Source organism: Oenanthe melanoleuca, chromosome 1A, assembly GCF_029582105.1.
Source record: "Oenanthe melanoleuca isolate GR-GAL-2019-014 chromosome 1A, OMel1.0, whole genome shotgun sequence".
NCBI classification, from domain to species: Eukaryota; Metazoa; Chordata; class Aves; order Passeriformes; family Muscicapidae; genus Oenanthe; species Oenanthe melanoleuca.
Window position 1 is genome coordinate 55,768,946 of NC_079334.1, and position 20,056 is coordinate 55,789,001.

The 20,056-nt window shown below is 37.9% G+C and overlaps 2 protein-coding genes across 2 annotated transcripts in view; one reads left to right on the forward strand and one right to left on the reverse strand.

The window, feature by feature from the left end:
- Nucleotides 1–2,709: 2,709 nt before the first annotated feature.
- On the forward strand, nucleotides 2,710–18,285 carry C1AH12orf40 (chromosome 1A C12orf40 homolog). The gene is made up of 14 exons (XM_056513515.1): nucleotides 2,710–2,800; nucleotides 4,645–4,684; nucleotides 6,901–7,036; nucleotides 8,184–8,313; nucleotides 8,826–8,892; nucleotides 9,342–9,542; nucleotides 11,459–11,565; nucleotides 12,208–12,240; nucleotides 13,472–13,593; nucleotides 14,248–14,320; nucleotides 14,993–15,053; nucleotides 15,603–15,669; nucleotides 16,381–16,463; nucleotides 16,998–18,285. The coding sequence occupies exons 1-14, from the start codon at nucleotides 2,778–2,780 to the stop codon at nucleotides 17,610–17,612; spliced, it is 1,758 nt and encodes a 585-aa protein (XP_056369490.1). The 5' UTR covers nucleotides 2,710–2,777; the 3' UTR covers nucleotides 17,613–18,285.
- The window catches only part of SLC2A13 (solute carrier family 2 member 13), a 153,172-nt gene continuing 144,924 nt past the window's right edge, over nucleotides 11,809–20,056 (reverse strand). Inside the window, exons 11-12 of the mRNA XM_056513492.1 lie at nucleotides 14,964–15,003; nucleotides 11,809–12,763 (exon numbers count right to left, since the gene is read on the reverse strand). Coding sequence (XP_056369467.1) covers nucleotides 12,706–12,763; nucleotides 14,964–15,003 — 98 coding nt within the window. The 3' untranslated portion in view covers nucleotides 11,809–12,705. The remainder of the gene's footprint in view (nucleotides 12,764–14,963; nucleotides 15,004–20,056) is intronic.

Sequence of the window (20,056 nt, forward strand, 5' to 3'; positions counted from 1 at the left end):
TTCCTAACCCCTTGTAAGGATTTAATTCTCTTAGCTCTTTCTTCTGATTTCCTTTTGACTCTGTTCCTAGCTGGAGTTTGGCACATCTACAGACGATTTTTTTGTCTTTGTTAATCTTTGTAGAAATACTGTTTTTATAAAGTGAGGTTTTCAGTGCAAGTCTGTAACAGATCTCGTGCACTGTTCTCCATCAAGCCAGGGACGGCACTTTGTCTTGAGGGTCCATTCTATAAAAAAAATATTCCATCTAAATAATACCTTCTAAGAATGGCATCTGCTTCATATAGCAGTATCAACCTACTGTTGTCAGTGGTACTGTTCTGGCTGGTGGTTTGTCATGTGGATCCAATCCCCTGTTCTTCCCAGCTGGGCATTGAATTTTGACCCAGGTAGATTAGGTACTTCTCTCTGAGCTGGCCAGTTTGCTGTGTTTGGAAACTATTTAGCCTCTCTACAATCTTCTCTCTCTCCACCCTTTAAAAGTGAACAGGACTTTTCATCCAATTAATTGAAAGACGTCTGTCTTTCAAGAGGAACTACTTTTAAAAGGGGAAACTTTGTTCTTAAATCAAGCTTTGTCTTCTGTTTTGAACTTCCTCAGACTCTGTCAAGATTTTGCAATATCACAGTCATCTTTTGAAAAGTACTCTTTAGGGCAAAACCATCATCCAGATTACTATAAAGCACCACAAGGTCAGTGTTGCTTTATTTCTCTATAAGCTGATCTCTCAAGGAAGGGATTGGCATTGGAAGAAGGCCATGCAACTCTGTAAACAGAGTTTAAACACTGCGTTTGCCAAAGAAGATCTTCCACTTGGAACAGAGTCAGGCTTTTTTTAGTCATGCATTCCTAGCCTTAGATAATTAGGTCAATATTTAGGGATCTAAATAAGTGTATCCTGGTATTTAAAAGTGCCAGAAATTCTCACCCTGAATAGAGATGGGAAAGCATTTTCGTTTCCCTGCATCTTTTATTCAGTTTTCTACAGATGAATTTCATTATCTAATGCTAGATATCAGGATCAAACAAAAAAATCAAAGTATGTTAAATTAACATTTAAAAAGTCAGTAATGTTGTAAAATATTTAAAGCTAACTGTGAGATTCACCAGTTTGGGTTTCTTAGGGTTTTTAGCTTAATATTCATCTCTTTAGTAATTCCTTCTTTTATAATGAGCACTAGAGTAGGACACTTGCTGGAAAGGGGAAGATTAATTAAGAAATATGAGAACTATTTGCAGTTAGTTCTAAGAAATTTCTTGGAAACACATCTTCTCTCTGTTTCTCACTGTCTCTGGTGAGTATGATTTTATGTAAGCAGTGTCTTCACTCAAGGGAACATGTTTGGGGAAAGAAGCATCTTCAAACTTTCAGGGTACAATAATGCTGCAGACAGAGCTGGCACACACTTTGAATTCACAATTTCATTGTCTAAATTAGCTGCTTCCTCTCTGGGTGTGTTGGAACATAGAGTAGGGACCTAACTTAAGTGCTCGAGTCACCCATCAGAAGACCTCCCTCTCTCTTATTTGATTGTACAGTAGTTACAAATAATGGCTAACTACCAGATAAAATAAGTCAAAGAGAAAGAAAATCCCACTTTTTCCTTTTAAATCTAGACAATACAGTAAAAATGTAAGAGTACGGGTGATATAGGAAATATAATATATTAAAAAAACAAATGTAAAAGGGATTTGATTATGTTATACATGAAACTACATCTTAGACATAGTACTAGCAAGTTCAACATGTACATGAGATAGAGTTGAAAATAAAAATTAATATTTGAAGTGATGAAATTAAATAAATTTTCAGTCTGTCATCTGTCATATTAGCTGTAGAGACACATAAACTTAAAATACAGATATAATTTATCATGAAGATTTTAATCTAGTGTTGTTACAGGAAGCAATTATGCATACTTATCAGATTCTATAAACACCCTAGCCGAATTAGTAATATTAGAAAGAAAAACATCTTGACTAATTTTTAATTTTAGACTCCTAATACATACTCTGAACACTCTTCAAATGGCTGTACTAATGCTAATCAAACTTTAGTACACTGAAAAACATTAGACTAAAGATAACTTGGGAAAAGAAACACCATGGGGAAAGATTCATATAGAATATGTTTTGTAAATGGGTGCCTTCACTTGCTGAGATGATGGAAGTGAGTTATAGGGAAGGGAAGGGAAGGAGTGCAGTTGTGCTGCTGCCAAGATTCCCTGAGTGGTTCTGCATCCCTCCTCATGCGTTTGTCACTTTTACACACAACAGCTCATCAGGCAGGGCCAAGGGCAACAACAGCGCTCCCCCTCTTGCCCCTAAAATACCTGAGAGAGAGCAGGATGGAGAGGAAAGTGCTCTCTTGTCCTAAAATTCACACACAAGCTGGACCTGAAAGACAAATCAATTCACTTGGGACAAGACACTCATGACTCCCTTGGGAAAGGGCGATGGCTTTGGCAGCAGCCTGTATGGAAACACCAGCCGTGGAAGAAGGGCAGCAGCAAGCAGAGCATTGCCTCTTCCCAATCAGCTGCCTCACTTGGCTTCCTGCATCCTTCCCCTTTGTCTGTCAATTGCTGTTGCACCCTTTCCTTCTCTGGGGGCAGTTACCCTGCTGCTCCCAGGGAGGAGGAGGCCCCGCCGAAGGGCCCTGTGGTGCTGCTGGGAGGCTGCAAACCATCCCTGGGGCAGCCATTGCCTCTGCCCACACTGCCAGCAGCGCACAGGGCAGCCCTGCCCTCCCTGCCTGCCTCCTCAGCAGCACAACATGAACTGGGTCGGTGGCAGTCGGTGAGTGAAGCTCTTCAAAGCTGACAGAAACATCTCCATGCTGTGTCAGTGTCCCTCACAGACAGGGCACTGCCACGGTGTGTTTAACCACCCTGATGCCCCCTCATAAACCAGGCACTGCCACATTGTGTGTGGCAGCCATGGTGTCCCCTCACAAACTGACACACACAGCCGTGGTGTGTGTTCCAGGCCTCATTTCCCCTCACAAACTGGGCACAGCGTGGTGTTTGTGAAGGAATGAGTGTCTCTGTGCCCAGAGCAGCAGTGGAACAGTGTGTGTATTCCAGGCCTGCTGTGCCCTCAGGAACCAGCAGGCCATGGTGTGGGACAGCCCCGGGTTCCCTCCTGAGCCAGACTGTGTGAAGGGGCAGGTGCCTCCGATCCCGGGAGGGAGCCGTGTTTGGGCTCAGTGTCTCTCCACAGACAGGGGCTGCACAAGGCCTTCCTCACGCCCTCACAAAACGCAGTGCTTACCATTTGGGGAGAAGGATGTACAGGTATTGAGATTCACTGAAATAGTAGACCATCACACACTGAGTTGTAATGATAGAATTAAAAAAAAAATAATGTTCTGTTTCTTTGAGTGCTGTGCCCTCTGTCAATATACTAGAAATGTAAAGCCCACGGATTTTGTCAGCCATTGGGAAGCAGCATTGCTGAACACAGCTTTGTAATCATTCTGACTCTATGCAGAATCAAACTGAAAGAACACCCAACCAATCTGTAAGTCTTCCCAGCAAACTGGGTTTTCTGAATGTTGCCTCTGTGAAGCAGGAGGAAGGACAGTTTCAACTGGAAAAAACCCCAAAACACCAACCCAAACTTTGTCCTAATAGCCTGTCTGCCATACCCTCTGTAAGAAAACTCAGTGTGTAGGAGTATTGCACACATTTAGCAAATACAAATCAATCTGCTGCTTGCTGATGCTGGTAGTATCTGCCAGGGTTCCTTAAGTGAATCTGGGGTTTATATTTTAGATGTCAGAAAAGCTACACATCACTGGGGTTCTTCCCCACTGCAAGGGTGAATATTACACACATATGTTTGGAAAGTGTGCTCAAGCTTTAAGCAAAAGGTAATTCCAAGGGAATGCTCCATATTCCTAAGCCTCACAAAAAGTCCTAATCTTACTGACCTAAGGACTGCAGCCATGCTCACTGCTCATGGAACAGCAGCCCAGACTTCCAATTTTATGCACCAAGTTCTATAGGCATTTCATCATAGGTGAGATGAGTAGTTGGAGGTATAACTATACCCTATATTGCACAAACAACAGCAACTTGTACTGTCAATCTATTTTGCTTTCCTGTTTTATAAAAGGTCACCAGTATTCTGGAAAGTCCCAAAAGTTAAAAGCTCATATAGTGCTCCTTTTGTTTGTTTGCTTATATAGTTTTGTAGCTATGTTGCAGCATGACAAAGAAAATTAGGGCAAAATAATATATTGTCAAAGAATTCTTAAGTTTTAAGAAATTACAAATTGATGAAATATGCCTTGCAAGTCAAATGACTAAAAGCTTTTTCTGTTTTCTTTATTCATGTTAAAAAAATGTGTTTGGCAGCCTAATATTGAATGTGGTCATACCTTTACTAAACTGGGATTTTACTTCAAAATTACTGCAACAGAGATATGTTGACTTTACTATCTTTGATCCATTGTAACATATAACATAACATAACATAACATAACATAACATAACATAACATAACATAACATAACATAACATAACATAACACATTAACGAGTTTGTGTCCTAAAACCTTGGAACCATTGATGAGAAATTCAAGCCATGACTCAAGAATTTACTTTTGCTATTAAAATCATACTTATTTGCATTTTTCAGAAGCCGAATCATATTAAAGCAAGAAAGGAGAAAACAAAAGGTAAACAGTTTCAGCCATATTGTATTTTATATTGTTATATAAAAGCTTTGGTGGGTTCATTTACGTAAAACTTCCAAGGCATTTGGATTGAGATTCAAAACAGTAGCTAAACAGTTATAATGTTTCCCTGACTTTTAGGGGAAAAGTCTTATTCTAGATTTACTAAACTGAACTGCAACAAGAAGAGGAGGGAGACAGAGAAGGTGTGAATGAATGAATGAATGAATGAATGAATGAATGAATGAATGAATGCCTGTCCCCAGTTTTGGTTTTCCTGGATTACTTCTGTTGCCATGTTGTGCTGGTATGTGGGGACACAAGGCATTGCTTGAAGTGTTGTGTGATAACCAGCTGGCCTAACACACACATACACAGCCATTCTTTTGGGCCAGGTAAAAGGATGTTAGGCTCATTAAAGTCATTTGCAAAAGGAGGATGGCTTATTTGTATTTTGAATCTGAAAGTGAAATAAGGAAATCAAACTTACCCCTGGCATAGCAGAAAATATTTCAAACAGGAAAGAGAAAGAAAACAGCAAGAGAAAATGACTATAACCATAATAAATGGAGTCAGTTTCCTCCTTAGCAGCAAGAAAGAAAGAGACAGTATAAGGAAGCTCCACCACTTAAGCTGATACCCTCAAAACCCAGAGCTGGTGCACAGGCATATAGAGATAGAGGAAAAACAGTTTGACTGTATAGAGACAATTACTCAAATTAAAACATTTATATATGGGAATGTGGGACCAATCAGCAGCTTGTTCTCATAGCTTTCCCAGATTCCTTGAGGCCCTTGAGCTCTGGTCTAAACTACATAATTTATATTACAACTATGTAACTTGCTTCTTTGGAGAGGGAAAACAGGAAAAGACAGGATTGTTTTCAGTCATGTAGTATTAAATCACTAAACACAGTGGTGATATTAATTATATTATATTATATTATATTATATTATATTATATTATATTATATTATATTAATTGGTGTTATTTGATATATATATATGGTGTTATGGTGTTATGTTATATTATACAATTATTAGTAATTTAATAATTTAGAGGTGGTGAGGAAAAAAGTATCTGGGACACTGAAGGGAAAAGTTTACATTTTAGGGATGTGGACCCTAAAGTAACATGAATTTTGAAGTGTTGATTTGTACAACAAATTTGTTGTTGGTTGTGGTTGTTTGTTTTTTGCTTTTACCTTACTGAAGATATTCTTAACTGAAGAATAGATATTCTCCATAGATAATGTCATCCTGGAAAGCTAAAGATAATAAGAAATTATACTAAAAATTCGTTACCAATGAACATGTTAGGTATATTAGTTACATGTAACCTGCAGTCATGAGAAGAATTACATTTCAGAAGAAAAGTCAATGCTTTTTTTTTTGTTGTTTTGTTTTGTTTTGGTTTGGTTTTATTTCTTTTTTGTTTGTTTGTTTGTTTGTTCGTTTGTTATTTTGTTTTGGCATAGCCTTCAGTTTTCAATATTCTTCTTTTGTTTAGAAAAAAAATCTTACTGGGTTTACTTATTCATCTGCTGTACTTTGTGATTTTAGGATGGTTATGAATAATCTGCAAAATTGAGGGGTTTGTTTCCTATATTATTGTCCTGATATATTCAAAGCATCAGTCGTCAGTCATATTTATTTATTCCTTGTAACAAATACTCTTTTTGAATTCCTGATCTTAGAGATTTTCTTTTTACTTTTTCCTCTGTCTTTTTTTTTTTTTTATCAAAAGACTATGTTCTTTGTCAAGAGAGATGAATTTGGAGAAGAATAACTCTTTGTGTCATTGTAGATGGCACATCTGGTATATCTAATCTTGCTGAAATCTCACCTCCTGAAAATCTTCTTTAAATTTTTTTTAGGACTTTATCCTTGCCACATTTGGTATCGTTTTTTTTAAGAAATACTTTTAGGGGTTATACACAAAATTTGGAAAATTAACATTTAAGGACTAAATTTTTGGCATCAAGATAACAATTATTTACTTTGAATATGACCAAATTGCATTTGCATTCTTTTTCAAGGCAATAAAAATAAATTAAGGGCAAAAGGGGTGTGAGAATTCAGAAATACTTAACCATGTGCTTTTATATTAGGAACAGTTTGCTAAGTCTTGCTTGCTAATTTCGGAAGAATTACCTGTACTGGTAATGTGTTGTTGAAGCTTCTGCCAAAAACTTATTCTGTCCTTTAAAAAAATTAAGGAATACTTTGAAAGAAAGAAACTTAAGTCAAAAATGAAGCTCCTGGAAGTATCATCTCCTAAAAGTTCAGCAGTCAGTTTGGATCTCCTTAATCTATATGTGGTTAACCAGATATCAACCAAAAAAGACAACACTGGTGAGTTTTGGGTATTCTAACTTCTCAGAATTAGTTATTCTTAACTATTACTGCTGTTATTTTAGTTCTTGTTCTTCCATTTACAACTTAACCCTCAAGTAAGTGTTGCTTTATTTTTAAAATAAAAAACTGTATGTAAATACAAAAAGTTATGACTGAATTAAAAGTCAGGGCATAAGAGGAGTCAAAAAATCTTGGGTCCTGCCTACTTCACCTTTCAAGTCTCATCCTGTGGGGTAGCAGGAAGCAAGTGGCCAGGGAACATTGTGCTCCCTGTGGTAAGCACCTGCTCACCTGAATCATCACTGTTATAATATAATTTCTTATTTCATTGCTGTCTCCTGTAAATTGTCCTTATCTCAACCCATGATCTTTACCTTTTGTGCCTCCAATTCTCCTCTTCATCCTTCTGCAGTGTGACAGGGAGTATGAAAGGGAGAGGGAGATGGAAAGGAGGGAGAAGGGAGAGGGAGAGAGCAGCACATGGTTTGAAGTGTTTCAATGGGAACACTAAATTGGAGAACACCATTTCTAAACTCCTACCACTTATTACCTTCCCCATTCTATTCATTAATTTTATGCCACAGCCATTTCTTTTCCTCTTTGCTGTTGAATTAAGTCCATTTCCCATCCACTTCCTTTTTCATAACTTTGGGGGCATTTGGAATAGTCTTGTCAGTTCTACCCAGATTATCTTTTTTAAAATCCATTATTAAACTTCTTGAGAAACATCATAAAAACTTGAGTCCTAGCCCTTTAAATTACATGTGGTACTTAAGGATATGGTTTAGTGGTGGACTTGGCAGTGCTGGTTTAATGGTTGAATTCAATGATCTTAAAAGTCTTCTTCAAGCTAAATGATTCTATGATTCTTGTCAACTGTGACATATTCATAAACCAGATTATGGAACATTTTTTGTCCTACACTCAGAAGAGTAGAAGGTGACTGAGGAAGGCAACAGAGTCTGTACACACACAGTGGCTGTGCCATTTAGAATAGAATTTTTATATTGTTAGTAGCAAAGAAAGAAACAAATATGACTTTAAATGGATTAAGAAATCTAAAACAATAGGTTTTGTACTCTAATGAAAATTATCTCAAAACTTTCTTCAAGCCTAGCACTGACATAACATACATTCATTGCAGAGAACATGAGGAAGCCAGTCCACATTGATATCACTGAAGAAAAGAAACCTATCAGAAGACATAACTTAGAGCTTCCCACGTCCCCCCTTCGTACACAACATAAGTCAAACTTAGATGATCTCCAGAGCAGGTACTTGATAAAATAGGAAATAGTTATGCCATAGTGAGGTTCTGGGAGAGGTATTTCATGATAGTCTTAATATTTGGGGTATTAAGAACACATAAACATACCATTGCAAACAGGAAGTTTCACAACCAATCCTTTCAGGCCAGTGATACTCATACTGTAAGAGAGTAATTAATAAATTCTGATTACAAAACTGCACATGAAGCTGAGAGATTTTTTTAAAAAGATAATGTGTCTTTAAAAAAGATAATGTATGTGCCTCATGTCAGGTACATACACTAAGTTCATCTCAAGAAGCAGGTTATTCAAACAGCATTACCCACTTACAGTTTTCCCATCCAGCTTTGGACATCCTAAAGTGACCAACTCACAGAAAGGCTGCTCATAACTGCCTAAGAATCAGGCTGTTTAAAATGTGTGGAAAAATATTCCTAAGTTATTTTGAAATTAATACTCAGAATATTTTAATCTCTTGGATCTTGCATTTCTTAGGCTGTTTTTATTCATTTTACAAGGTTACAAAAGCAAGTTTTGGAGAGCAGAAGACAGCATCTCTCAGAAAAAGTAAAATACCAGCATAATGTAAGTTTATTGTTCTTATGATAAAAGACTAAAAATGTGCAGTAATTACTGTATTTTTAAGTAATTTTTCAGAGTGCCAAATCTCATAGGTACTGAAACACATGAAGTCTTCTTTCTCTCTAAGACTATATTGATAAATTATTTTCCTGCTAGTGCCTGCATATTTCTTGAAAAAAAAGCTTAAAATGTGTTTGTATCCATCTCTCCTCAGGATAGCATTTGTGTACATGTTTCAGATTAAGTAGGTACTTACATGTTTCCCTGAAATAAGTCCTTATTGCCTTAAGTTTTTCATGAAAAGTCATATCAGAATATAGAAAATTTTCTCTTCTTTATGGTTTATGTGCAGACATGTAGAAGATATGGAATGGCTTGATTACTTTGAACTTTATGCTTAAATCAAAACAGTTTGAGATAAATAAAATATCTCTTTGTTATGTTTTGTCTAGCTGTCACAAGTAATGGAATTAGGCTATGTTGATTCTAGTATGGAAAATGAAGACAACATGGCAAGAGTTTTTAGTGCTTGTCCGTTGTCCTCCTCTGGTTTTCAGTTCTCTAACCATACACAGCTTTCAGAAGAAAATTTCAACACAAACCTAATGGGTAACATTTGGGAACAGCCCTATGAAAAGGAACTGCAAAACCAGGTTTGGTTAATATTTTACTTCCATGGAATTATTTTAAACTAACTTTTATTTATTTGGTATGTAAAACTAGTGCAATGGTGATGGTAATTATGACTGAGCAACATTTTTGTAGGCTGGTGGCAATTAATATTTTGTATATACAAATATATTTATTTTATTATTCTGAAATAAGGTCAACTTGGGCTTTTGTTCACTGAGCTGTCAGTATTGCTGATATCTGCAGAGAGACAATTAGTCACATACTGGTGGCTTTCTTGTTTCTGGCTTGTAAATTTGGTTAACGAAAACTGAAATATATTATAGTTTGAAATACTTGCTTTCTCAAACAGTTAGTATAACTAGTGAGTGTTGCATGATCCCAGGTGATCCCTAATTTTTAATCTTTTAATGTCTCAGTGAGTAACATAGTTCTTACAGTATTCTCAGTGCTCTGCTGTTTAACTCTTTACTTTTAAGAAACAATTGAAAGTTATTTGTTCTGATGCATATTTTTTTCTTTTTGTTAACCTTGTGATTCTTAAAAGAATCATCCTTAGAAAAATGATAGCAAATATAATATGCTTTATTTTTAGCAAATATATTATTCAGTGGAAATAATAAAACAAATTCTATGTGTTTCACTAATGATATTCTGAAGTCTTGAGGTAAGTGAGGAAGAAATGCTCCAGGAGTTACAGAAGGGGAGATGATGGGTTATTCAGGGAATAAGTAGGCCAAAACCCACAGGAAGCTGACCTAAAAAAAAAAGAAGCCCAAGAAATATGTTTTCAAAACACAAGGATAATCCACCTCTGTGTGCAAGAGAATGATTAGATTCTGGAGGCCAGTTTGGCTGAATCAGGGAACTCCTGACTAAGGTCAAATGCAAAGAGGAAGTGTGCAAGGAGGGATAGGCAACCCAGGAAGAAGACAGGAGCATCCCCTCAGCTTGGAGGGGTGGCATTAGGATGGTGGGAGGTGAAAATCACAATGGATGAGAAGGACAGCAAGGAGGACTTCTGTAGGTGTGTCATCAAAGGAAGTAAACCAAGGAAAATGCTGTCCACTGCTAAACAGAGTTGAGACCTACTGACAAAGGACATTGAAAAGCCTGAGGTACTAAAAACCACTTTGCTTCAAGTGTTTCAGACAAGATCTACTCTCTGGCTCATCTTAAAATGCAGTCAGGAGTTGGGGGGGAGTTGTTTGAAACAGCAGGGAAGGAACAAGTTATAGAATCCACTGTAACCTGGACATATAGAAATATATGAGACTGGACAGAATCCAGCCAAGTATATTCAGGGTGTTGGATGACACCACTGCAAGGCAGATATTTATCACCCTTGCAAGGCTGTGGTGATCAGAGAAGCTTCCCAGTGAGAAGAAATACACAAGTGCAAAAACGTAAGCATGACCTGGGGAAGCATCATCTCACCTCTGTCCCTGGAAGGATTAAGGAGCTAAGTGCCCAGAGGCAATTCCAAGGTACATGAGGAACAAGAAGGTGTCTGCAAATAACCATCAGATTTTCCAAGGTCATACTCTGCCTGGTGGACCCAATTGCTTTTTGTGATAGAATTAATAGCTCTAGGAATTAGAGAGAACAGCAGACATTATTTACCTTGACTTTAGGAAGACTTTTGACAAAGTTTCCCATGGGATTCTAGTAGCCAAAATGGGCAGCTATGAGCCAGATAAATGGACAATAAGATGAGAAAAAAACTGTCTGCACTGTCATGCTCAAAGTAGTTACCTATTTGCTAAAGTTTGTTTGGACACAGTTGGGCCATAAGGAGGTTTGTGCTTCTGCTGTAAAGATATAGAGAAATAAAAGTAGTGGGAAAATATTTATATTGTTTGCAAACCCAAGCTGAAAGTTTTAAAGACTGTAACAATTATGTATATTTGCAGTTTGACAGCTTCTACTGTTTTCTTAGCCAGGGAAGAGCTTTGATCAAAACCCTTGGAATACAAAACGGTCAAGTCAGTGTGTTTTCAGGAAGTCTGATACAATGGCTCAGGAACTGTTCACGCCATTTGATAGGTAGGCAGTGATTTTACATTAACAAGGAAAGTAAACAGTCAAGTTTCATTAAGAAAAATACTAAAATAATCTGAACTGTATTGCTACTTGGTTTTTTTCACTGACTGTTTTTCAAATAGAAATTGAAATCACATGGAAATACTAAATATAGAAAGCTATTTAAATTTGCTGAAAGGCAGCAAAATTTGAATTTTGGAGCAATGATTTATTTTTTGCAATGTCAGACATGATAGTGTTGCTGAATTCACCTTGAATGATAGCACAGATATACTAAGAGGCCACAAAGATGGGAAAGCTGCCCCAGGTGTTATTAGTTCTGGGCACTGTTGCAAGTGCTTTTCTGACAATCTTGATGCAATAGCAATTGAACATCTGCACCTACATTATTTATACTAGGGATTCAAGGAACAAAACATTTTCTTTCCTTCTCTTTAATATGTGATCCTACTATAGCTTTCTTTTTTCCCTATACTTGATTCAATAATACTCCTATGAGAAGATACACTTTTACACTTTTAAAACAATGGATAGAAATCAAGAACATATTTCTTTTTGTATGTGCTGATTAAAAATCTTTCAAATCACATATGGCTTAGTGCCAGACTCATTTGTACTGAATATTTTATTTCATTTTCTTTCCAGAGGCTCTCCCTTGGACATAGAGGTCTTACACAGGTAATGTTACTTTACTCCTTCTATTCCATAAGTTTGCCATTTGGTTGAAAGTTCCTGTCCATCTCTATCTTAGGCTGGATAGAGACATAAAAAGACCATACAGTATTTTGCTGTTCCTGAAGTGCTTGCAGCCTGTGTGCTTGGGGAGTCAAGTGATCCGTAAACTCACTGGCCAAATAATAACACATCAGCCACCTTAACTTTCATGCTTCTTGTAGCTTCTCCTGGCTTTCTCCAGCAAAACCTAAAATGAGCATAGCATTCACCTTGCTGTATAACTGAGCGAATTCCCAATTAATATATTTACACTGAGTATTTGCTGATCAAAACACCACAGGCATTTTCTCCAGTAGGAATTTTCTGGAGTACATTTCAGTTTTCAAGTTCTATTGATAGCCTTGCTCACAACGTTTTAAAGAAAGGGCTTGTTTTTTTAAATGGCCTTTTTTGCCAAATCTCTCTCCTTCAGAAGAATCTCAACTTTTTGCTCAGAGTTTCTGAAAGGTCAGTCAGCAGATCCAGCCTGGAAACAAAACAGTTAAAATGTTAGATTACGAGCCAAGTAAGTGAAAGCATAATAGCTTTCATGTCCCTGATTCACATGATAAAATCTTCAAAACCACTACTCTCAGAAATGGGATAGGGAACTAGGGACAAAACAAAATTTCTGACTGGCCTCCTGACTCTGGAACAGAAAAATTCTATGCTGAATCAGGATTACTGATTTCAAGTACAAATTAAAGTCACTTGCTATGAGCTTTCAATATGGAAGAGAAATATACTCTTAAGCAAACTACTTTTATGAATGGAAGAAGCTATCTTCCTCTTTATTTCCCCTCCTTTTCTTTTTCTCCCCGAAGTGGCAGCCTTTGGTCAGCTGGTGGAGCAGCAGTGACATACTGTGGCTGATTTTATAAATCACAGTTCCCTGTCCAGGAGGATGTGTTCCATGGCTTTGTATATTTGGAGACATTGAGAAATAGAACCCCTTTTAAATCAATACTACTATTTAGAAGATATAAAACATAATAAAATATACACTTTTTCAGTTGAAACACTGTATATTTAAGACAAAATCAATTGTAATGGGCAGTGAAGTTCTTGAGATTTTTATCATCAAATTATCATAAAGTGTTGTGTTAACTGTCAGTATTTTGCTTATTTGTGTACTCAGCAAATTGTTTTTTTTTTTTCTTTTCTATCCCTGTTACACCTCATTGCCTTCCCCCAGGCCAGACCACATGAATTCTGCCAGGAAAAATCCAGTGATAATAGCCAGTGATGAATCAGAAAACTGTGGAGGAATAAAAGAACCAATATTTGATGTCGTGAAAGAAACTGCAGAACTGAAAGGTCCCCAAGATGGAAGGGATTGTTCCTTTCTGGTACTATTTGGAGATGAGAGTCAACCAATTCATAATAGTCCTTCCACAGAGCATTTTAATCCTTTTTCTAACCAAAGCAATACTAATATTTTTGTCACTGTTCCTGATGTTAGAAATCAAATTATCAACAAAAATTATGACACTAGAAAGGTTTATCCTGCAACCAATACAAAAGAAAATTCCATAGACAGACGTCTTGAAGGTATTTTGACAGCTCCCGAACAGGTTTTCCTTAAAAGTAACAATGTGTTAAGTACAAGCTACAAGGAAAACAGTGGACTTCATGAAACCCATCTACAGAACTGTCGTGAGGGACAGCAGCACTTCATACCCTGTGAAAAGAAAGAAAAAAGAGCAAACCTTGAAAAAATTGGTGTGTTTCATATTTTAAGGACATATATTTTGGGTTTTATTCTCCTTTTAAAGACATATGTTCTTATAACCAGAAATGTATCTGCCCTAACTGAAAACATCATGAATCTTCAGAATGCAGCCACATAATTTTAAATCCAACTATTTAAATTATTTTAAAAACTAGACAGAAAGTTTTATTTTTAAATTGTGTTTATTCTATTGCATTTCAAAATCAAATTTCAAAGGTTTACTTTTTTTTAATTTTTAGGGATATTTGCTTATCACCATGATCAGCAGAATAGCTTAAAGGAGAATGTGCAGAATTATTCAAGAAAAAAAAGGTGAGTGTCATGGAAATTACCAGTCTATTAACCAGTGATAACTGCAGAGGCCTTGCTGAATTGGAGAAATCCTGCTTAAAAGCACAGGAAGGCAAAATTTTAAACAGTATTACTGAGGACCCAAGTTTTCTCAGTGAAGATAGTACATACAATGTGAGTAAATTTATGCACAGGTAAGCCCATTATGCCTCTGTGTATCTGCCCATAATAAGGACACAGAAATACTTCTCCATGGGACAGTTTGTTGTTCCTGAAGTTAAGCTGTTGGTCTGGCTTGTTCTCTAAAATCCTGTGTCTCATTCCACTGGCTACAAAGCATGTAAATGTTTTCCCTGGGCTATGTGAGTGCTCTGTGTTTTGCTGAAGACTTGTTTTCCAAAGACTGGTACATAGCACCTTTCATTTTACAAAACAGAACTATCTTGTCATTGCTTCAATTCCATTTTGCATTTCAAGAGACATGAAGTTTATTAAAAACAGACGTGAAGTTCTTGCTGTTAAATCTCAGGTTCAGAAATAAGTCCAGTGATCTCAGTAGTGGGAAGCATTTAATGGTTACTGAAGACAAAATAAAAATTGAAAAGTCAACACTAAGGACTTTAACTCAGAAAGAAAATAAAAATACTGGGGAAAAAGCACTTACCAGAGAACTTTGTGTTTTGCATTCCTCAGTGATGACAAGTCTGTGAAAGAAACAGCCTGGAATCAGAACCATCTCTTTGTATTTGAAGAGGTAACTTTTAAAAAGATGTATTTTTTGTCAATCCCCCTGTTTTCATGATTTGTTTGAGCTGGAGAAGGATTGTCCACAACAGTTAGAAATTGAATATAGCTTCAATGAATTAATTACCGTAGAAGCTTCTTTTCCAGCATGGTTTATATAAGGAATTCAGAAAGAACTGCTGCTAGTGACATGGTTCAGAAAGACAGTCCTTTGAGGTCCACAGTTCACATGGTTTCATTCACACTTTAGCTGATGCCTGAAAGACATTATGTTACCCATCAGCACTTAGGATCAGGTTCTGTAGGCAATGCCCAGATATTATATGCAGGATGCTCCAGTATTATAAAAGAGCTTTTTGCCAGTATACATATAAAAAGTGTTTCAGATGTCTTACCTGTAGAAACCACAAATGGTACTACTCAGGGGTAAAAATACTTCTTAATTTTTGATACAGTGCAGTGACTCCTTTATCTAATATAGAAACTGAATGTTCCTCTCTTAACCTAAGATTCTGATCCAGCTGAACTCTTACTATTAATATCTTATTATTTTTAACAGTTCACAACAGCATATGAGAAAGGGTATAAGTTTGGAGTGAGTTCATATCTTCAAGAGATGGAGATGGGTTAGTACTATTTATACACTAGCACTTAAATTTTTTTTCTCTACTTGAGAAACTGAAACTGTTACTTTTAAAGCCAGAGAGAATGATCTTTTTAGGATGTTACTTTGTTGAGGGCATGTATTTCTGATTCACACAGTACCGTAAAAAGACAACTAGCATTACCAAGTAACTAAGAATTAGCTGTGTTTGCTTTTCCTTGAAGAGATATTCTCTTCCACTAGACTATATGCTGTCACTCCACATGTGGACAGAGGGAATAAGCTAGGCAATCCTACATCCTTCCTACTTCCTCGGTAGCTGTAGGGTCAGCTGTGCTGGCTGCATTTCAGAGCAGAAGATCACTCAGGGGCCTCCAAGAGAGAAATATGTAACTTGTTTGGCAGCCAGTGTGCACGTGGATTCTGCTGTGTCCTTTCACAGGCTGTGCTCTCCAGAGTCCCTCCTCCTTTTGGGTAGCACAGTTCTGCTGCTGATTAACAGCACAGCAGAGGCTTTGGGGGACCCATCTCACAAATTCTGTTAATATGTTGGCCTGAGAACTGGCTATTGCTAAGAACTAGATTGACCTTGCTAACATTTTGTTCTTTAAACAGTATCTTAAAACTGCATCAGAAATAGTAATGTTTAGTTCTACATGCTGTACTTGAGAGTTGGATCTTTGGGGAGTGTTTGGTGAGTAACCTTTCTTTCTTTTTCAACTAATTTTGCAAGACGTGGAGTCACCACTCAGCAGTCATTCTCACAGTTATTCTCCAAGGCAGACTGAGAGCTATTTGAGCTCTAGTCCTGACACAGTGAGTAAACCCTTGTGGGCTGGCAGGGCATTATTTGAATCATATCTCTATGCCTGAGTGCACCTAAGGGTGGATGTAGCTGGAATCTCATTTTGTTTTGTACGAGATAAGTACATACATCATATATGATGAGGACAAGAAATTATTAGCTGTAAATTTTTCTAAGTAGTTTTACAGACATGTGGTCTGACTGTGGGAAGATGCTAAGCAATAATCTATCTCTTCCTTTACGTATAGCTGCCTTACATCACATGCCTGTAAAGCAGAATGATTTGACACACTGTGTTTTCAGTAAAATGCCAAGGTATGAGAGCATAAATTGCATGTGAGAGTAAAGGTCTACCTTGGCCACCTTCTCTTCACCAAGAGCCAGAAGTACATCCTTGGAGAAGGAACAAAAAAACCTGCAAACAACCAAAAACACTCCATTCTGGCCTTTCTGTTTATTTCACTTAATTATTAGCAAGTCATTACTTTAGTCCTTAGCTATTGAACTATTTGAACAGTTACAATTGCACAATTCTGTTTAAACAGTCTGAAGAAGAAGACACAGCCAAAACGAAGGAATTTCTGAATGAACAGTCCTTGAAGGCACATGGTGCTAACCTATTCTCAGCCTCAGCAAGCAGAGAGGCCCCCAAGAGCTCTCACACTCGAAGTGTGGGTATGCAGCCCAGCAGTTTTTTGGCTAGAGAAGAAGCAAACAATGTTCAGGAGAAAGACTCTAATTTTTGTGCCGCAGAGGAGGGAAATGAAAGCCAGAGAGCTCTGTCTCAGGGCCCATCACACCGCCCCCCTAAGAGGGAGCATGTCACTCGCAGCGCCAGGTGCGATGTTTGGTCGCAGACTGAGGGCTCGGTGACAGAAGTAGAGAAGGTGGATGTGGGCACCCAGTGTAGCACCCTGAGGGTGTGCAGCTGTGGGGGATCCCTTCCCGCTGCCCGCAGCCCAGGGGAGCAGGGCAGCTGCCCAGCTGCCCCGCCCGCGGCTGCTCCTCCCAGCGCCGTGCAGGAGGTGCCGCAGCCCGCGGGCACCGGGACTGACGCCTTCTCTGCTGAGACCGAGTACCTGAGTTTGGCTGGCAGCAGGACTCTAGAGGTGCTGAGCTACATTGATAAAATGAAGGAGAGAGCTCTACAAGCAGTGTAATGGAATGTAACGAACACAATAGTTTTGTCCTGTTCTTAGTGTATTTCATTCAGTTGGCATATTCTGACTTTTCTGGCATGGTTACTGTTTGTTTGCTTTAACTATCAATAATTATGGATTTCTGTCTACCTACTGCTATTTCAAAGTATGAGTTTCTATAGTTATTCAACTGTTAACAAAGGATTTTACAATAGCCTAGTAAATACAAATATTAGGAATTATATTGGTTTCCTCACCATATATCCATAGGATTCTGTAGTTTGGAATTGACTGACTATGTTTCTTTTAAGGTAATGGGAAGTTGTTGTTCTACTTCAAAGCATATTTATTGTGGCTCAGAGTTCAGAGCCCTTGTCTGATTCTTACCCATTTTAACCGAAAAATTTGCCTTTGTCATGTGTTCATACTAAACACAAAAATGGGAAACAACAGAAAATGTACATCTGCACACATAGAATAGAGTGTAATTTTAAAAGAGCTAATTTATTAATTTATTTTTTAAATGCTCAATTTTCCTTCCACAGCAGATTCATTCATTAATTTTCTGGTTGTTAATCTAAAAAAATCTTCCACATGTTTCTGTGTTCTGTCTGCAAGTTGAAAATCTGAAAATACTTTCCTCTTCATTTCAGTATTTGCGTGAAGCTACAAACCACAACAAATAAAAGTTTCTAATAATATTGTTTCTAGGTTATATTCTTGCCTTCTAAAAAGTTCCTGGTAAAGGTGTCAGGGAGACTCAGTATTACTAACATCTACTTACAGATCCATGCACCTTCTCTTCTACAGAGACGTCTCTATCTTAACTATGTGTGTGTATGTGTATGTATATATATAAAAACCTCTCTCTGTGTGTATATATACATATACCTTGTACACATATAAATGCATTAGCCAGCTGGCTGCATGCAGGATTCCTCTTCTTCACAAATTGGGCTTGGGCAAAAGCTACACTGGAGACTTCCTTAAACAGAACTGGAGATTTGCCTCTATAAGGTTAATATGTTGTGCTTTCCCCTTGGAATCTGCTGTTAAAAGATTCACTGTCCTTATTCCCACCAGGTCAGGGCTTTTTCCTACATTTTGTAGAAGGGATGAGTGTCACCCAGCCTGGATGAGATCTGTCCCCGTTCTCTTCATCATCAAACTAGTGGCTGTTTTGGCTGCTGCATTTAATTTTTGAAGCTAAGAGCCTTTTTTAAAAGGTCTACATTGCTCAACAGTTTGCAGGTTTATGGCTGTGCTATTTTTAAAAATAGCAGCTCAGAAATTTCAGTGGGCTTTTCTGTACTTGGAAAAAAACAGCATTGTCTTTCATATGTATAAATTGCATACATGAGAAGTGGTTTGCAGAGCCAGACTTCTGAACTGTGTAACTATCACTTAGCCAATTCACTGCCCACTTCCTAAGGCTTGACATACGCAGATTTTCTTTTTTAGGTTGCCTCAATTTATTGCCAAAGCAAACTTCCTAGTAATTTTTTTAAGCTGCAATATTCATCTTCTTCACAGGGTATATAATTTATTTTAATAACAGCTATGATTTTCTGGAAGCTCAGCTGTTACCAGCAGTTTCTAAAGCATAGTTTTTCACTCAGTATGACAAAATCAATTCAGATTGCGCCACACCAGCCAGCCATGCTGGCTTGAATGCTGCTTTCCCAACAGTGCCTCACACCTGGTACTCACCAGTACCAGTACCAGTACCAGTACCAGTATTAGTACCAGTACCAGTACCAGTACCTGCCAGTCCTTGCAGTGGTGTGTGTCCAGCTGCCAGCCTCCCCACGGCTGATGTGTCCCCAAGGCACTTGGCCTGCCAGACTGCACTACACTGTGGCAGAGGCCAGAGAGTGGCACATTATAGCTAAAAGCTCCAGCACTCTATGCTTTAGACTGGAGCCGTTTTATTGCCCCAGCAGATGTAAAATTGCCTCATGGCCAAAGAGTTATTTGGTGTCTGGGTTAGAAAGGTGCTGGTGACCCAAATAGAGATGAACTTGCAGTAGAAGTTCTGCTCCTGATTTCTCTACTGTTTGCATTGTTGCTGGGACTTTTAAACCATGGTTAGTTTTACACTGTAAAAGCGAGCTACCCACATTCAGGTAGATACTCCAAATCTGCAGAGCTGGCCTCTGAGCAGACATATTCCCAGTCTGTGCCTATGAATCTGGGACAAAGAATGCAGCTTGGAACACAGGTGGGAAAAAAGGGACAGTTGCACCATATGGATATATGTGTGTGGGGTTTCAAATGCTCTTTATTAAGTTATTGCTCATATTTATCATTGCTTAAAGCCTCTCAATGGGTATCACTTATTTTCACTTCAGCCACTGATACAGCAACTCTCACAATCTGTCCAGTTCCAGCTAGGTTTCAGCCTGGACTGCACTGGAATTCCACTGCTCAGTGCCAGAAACTCACCCTCTGACTGGCTGTACATA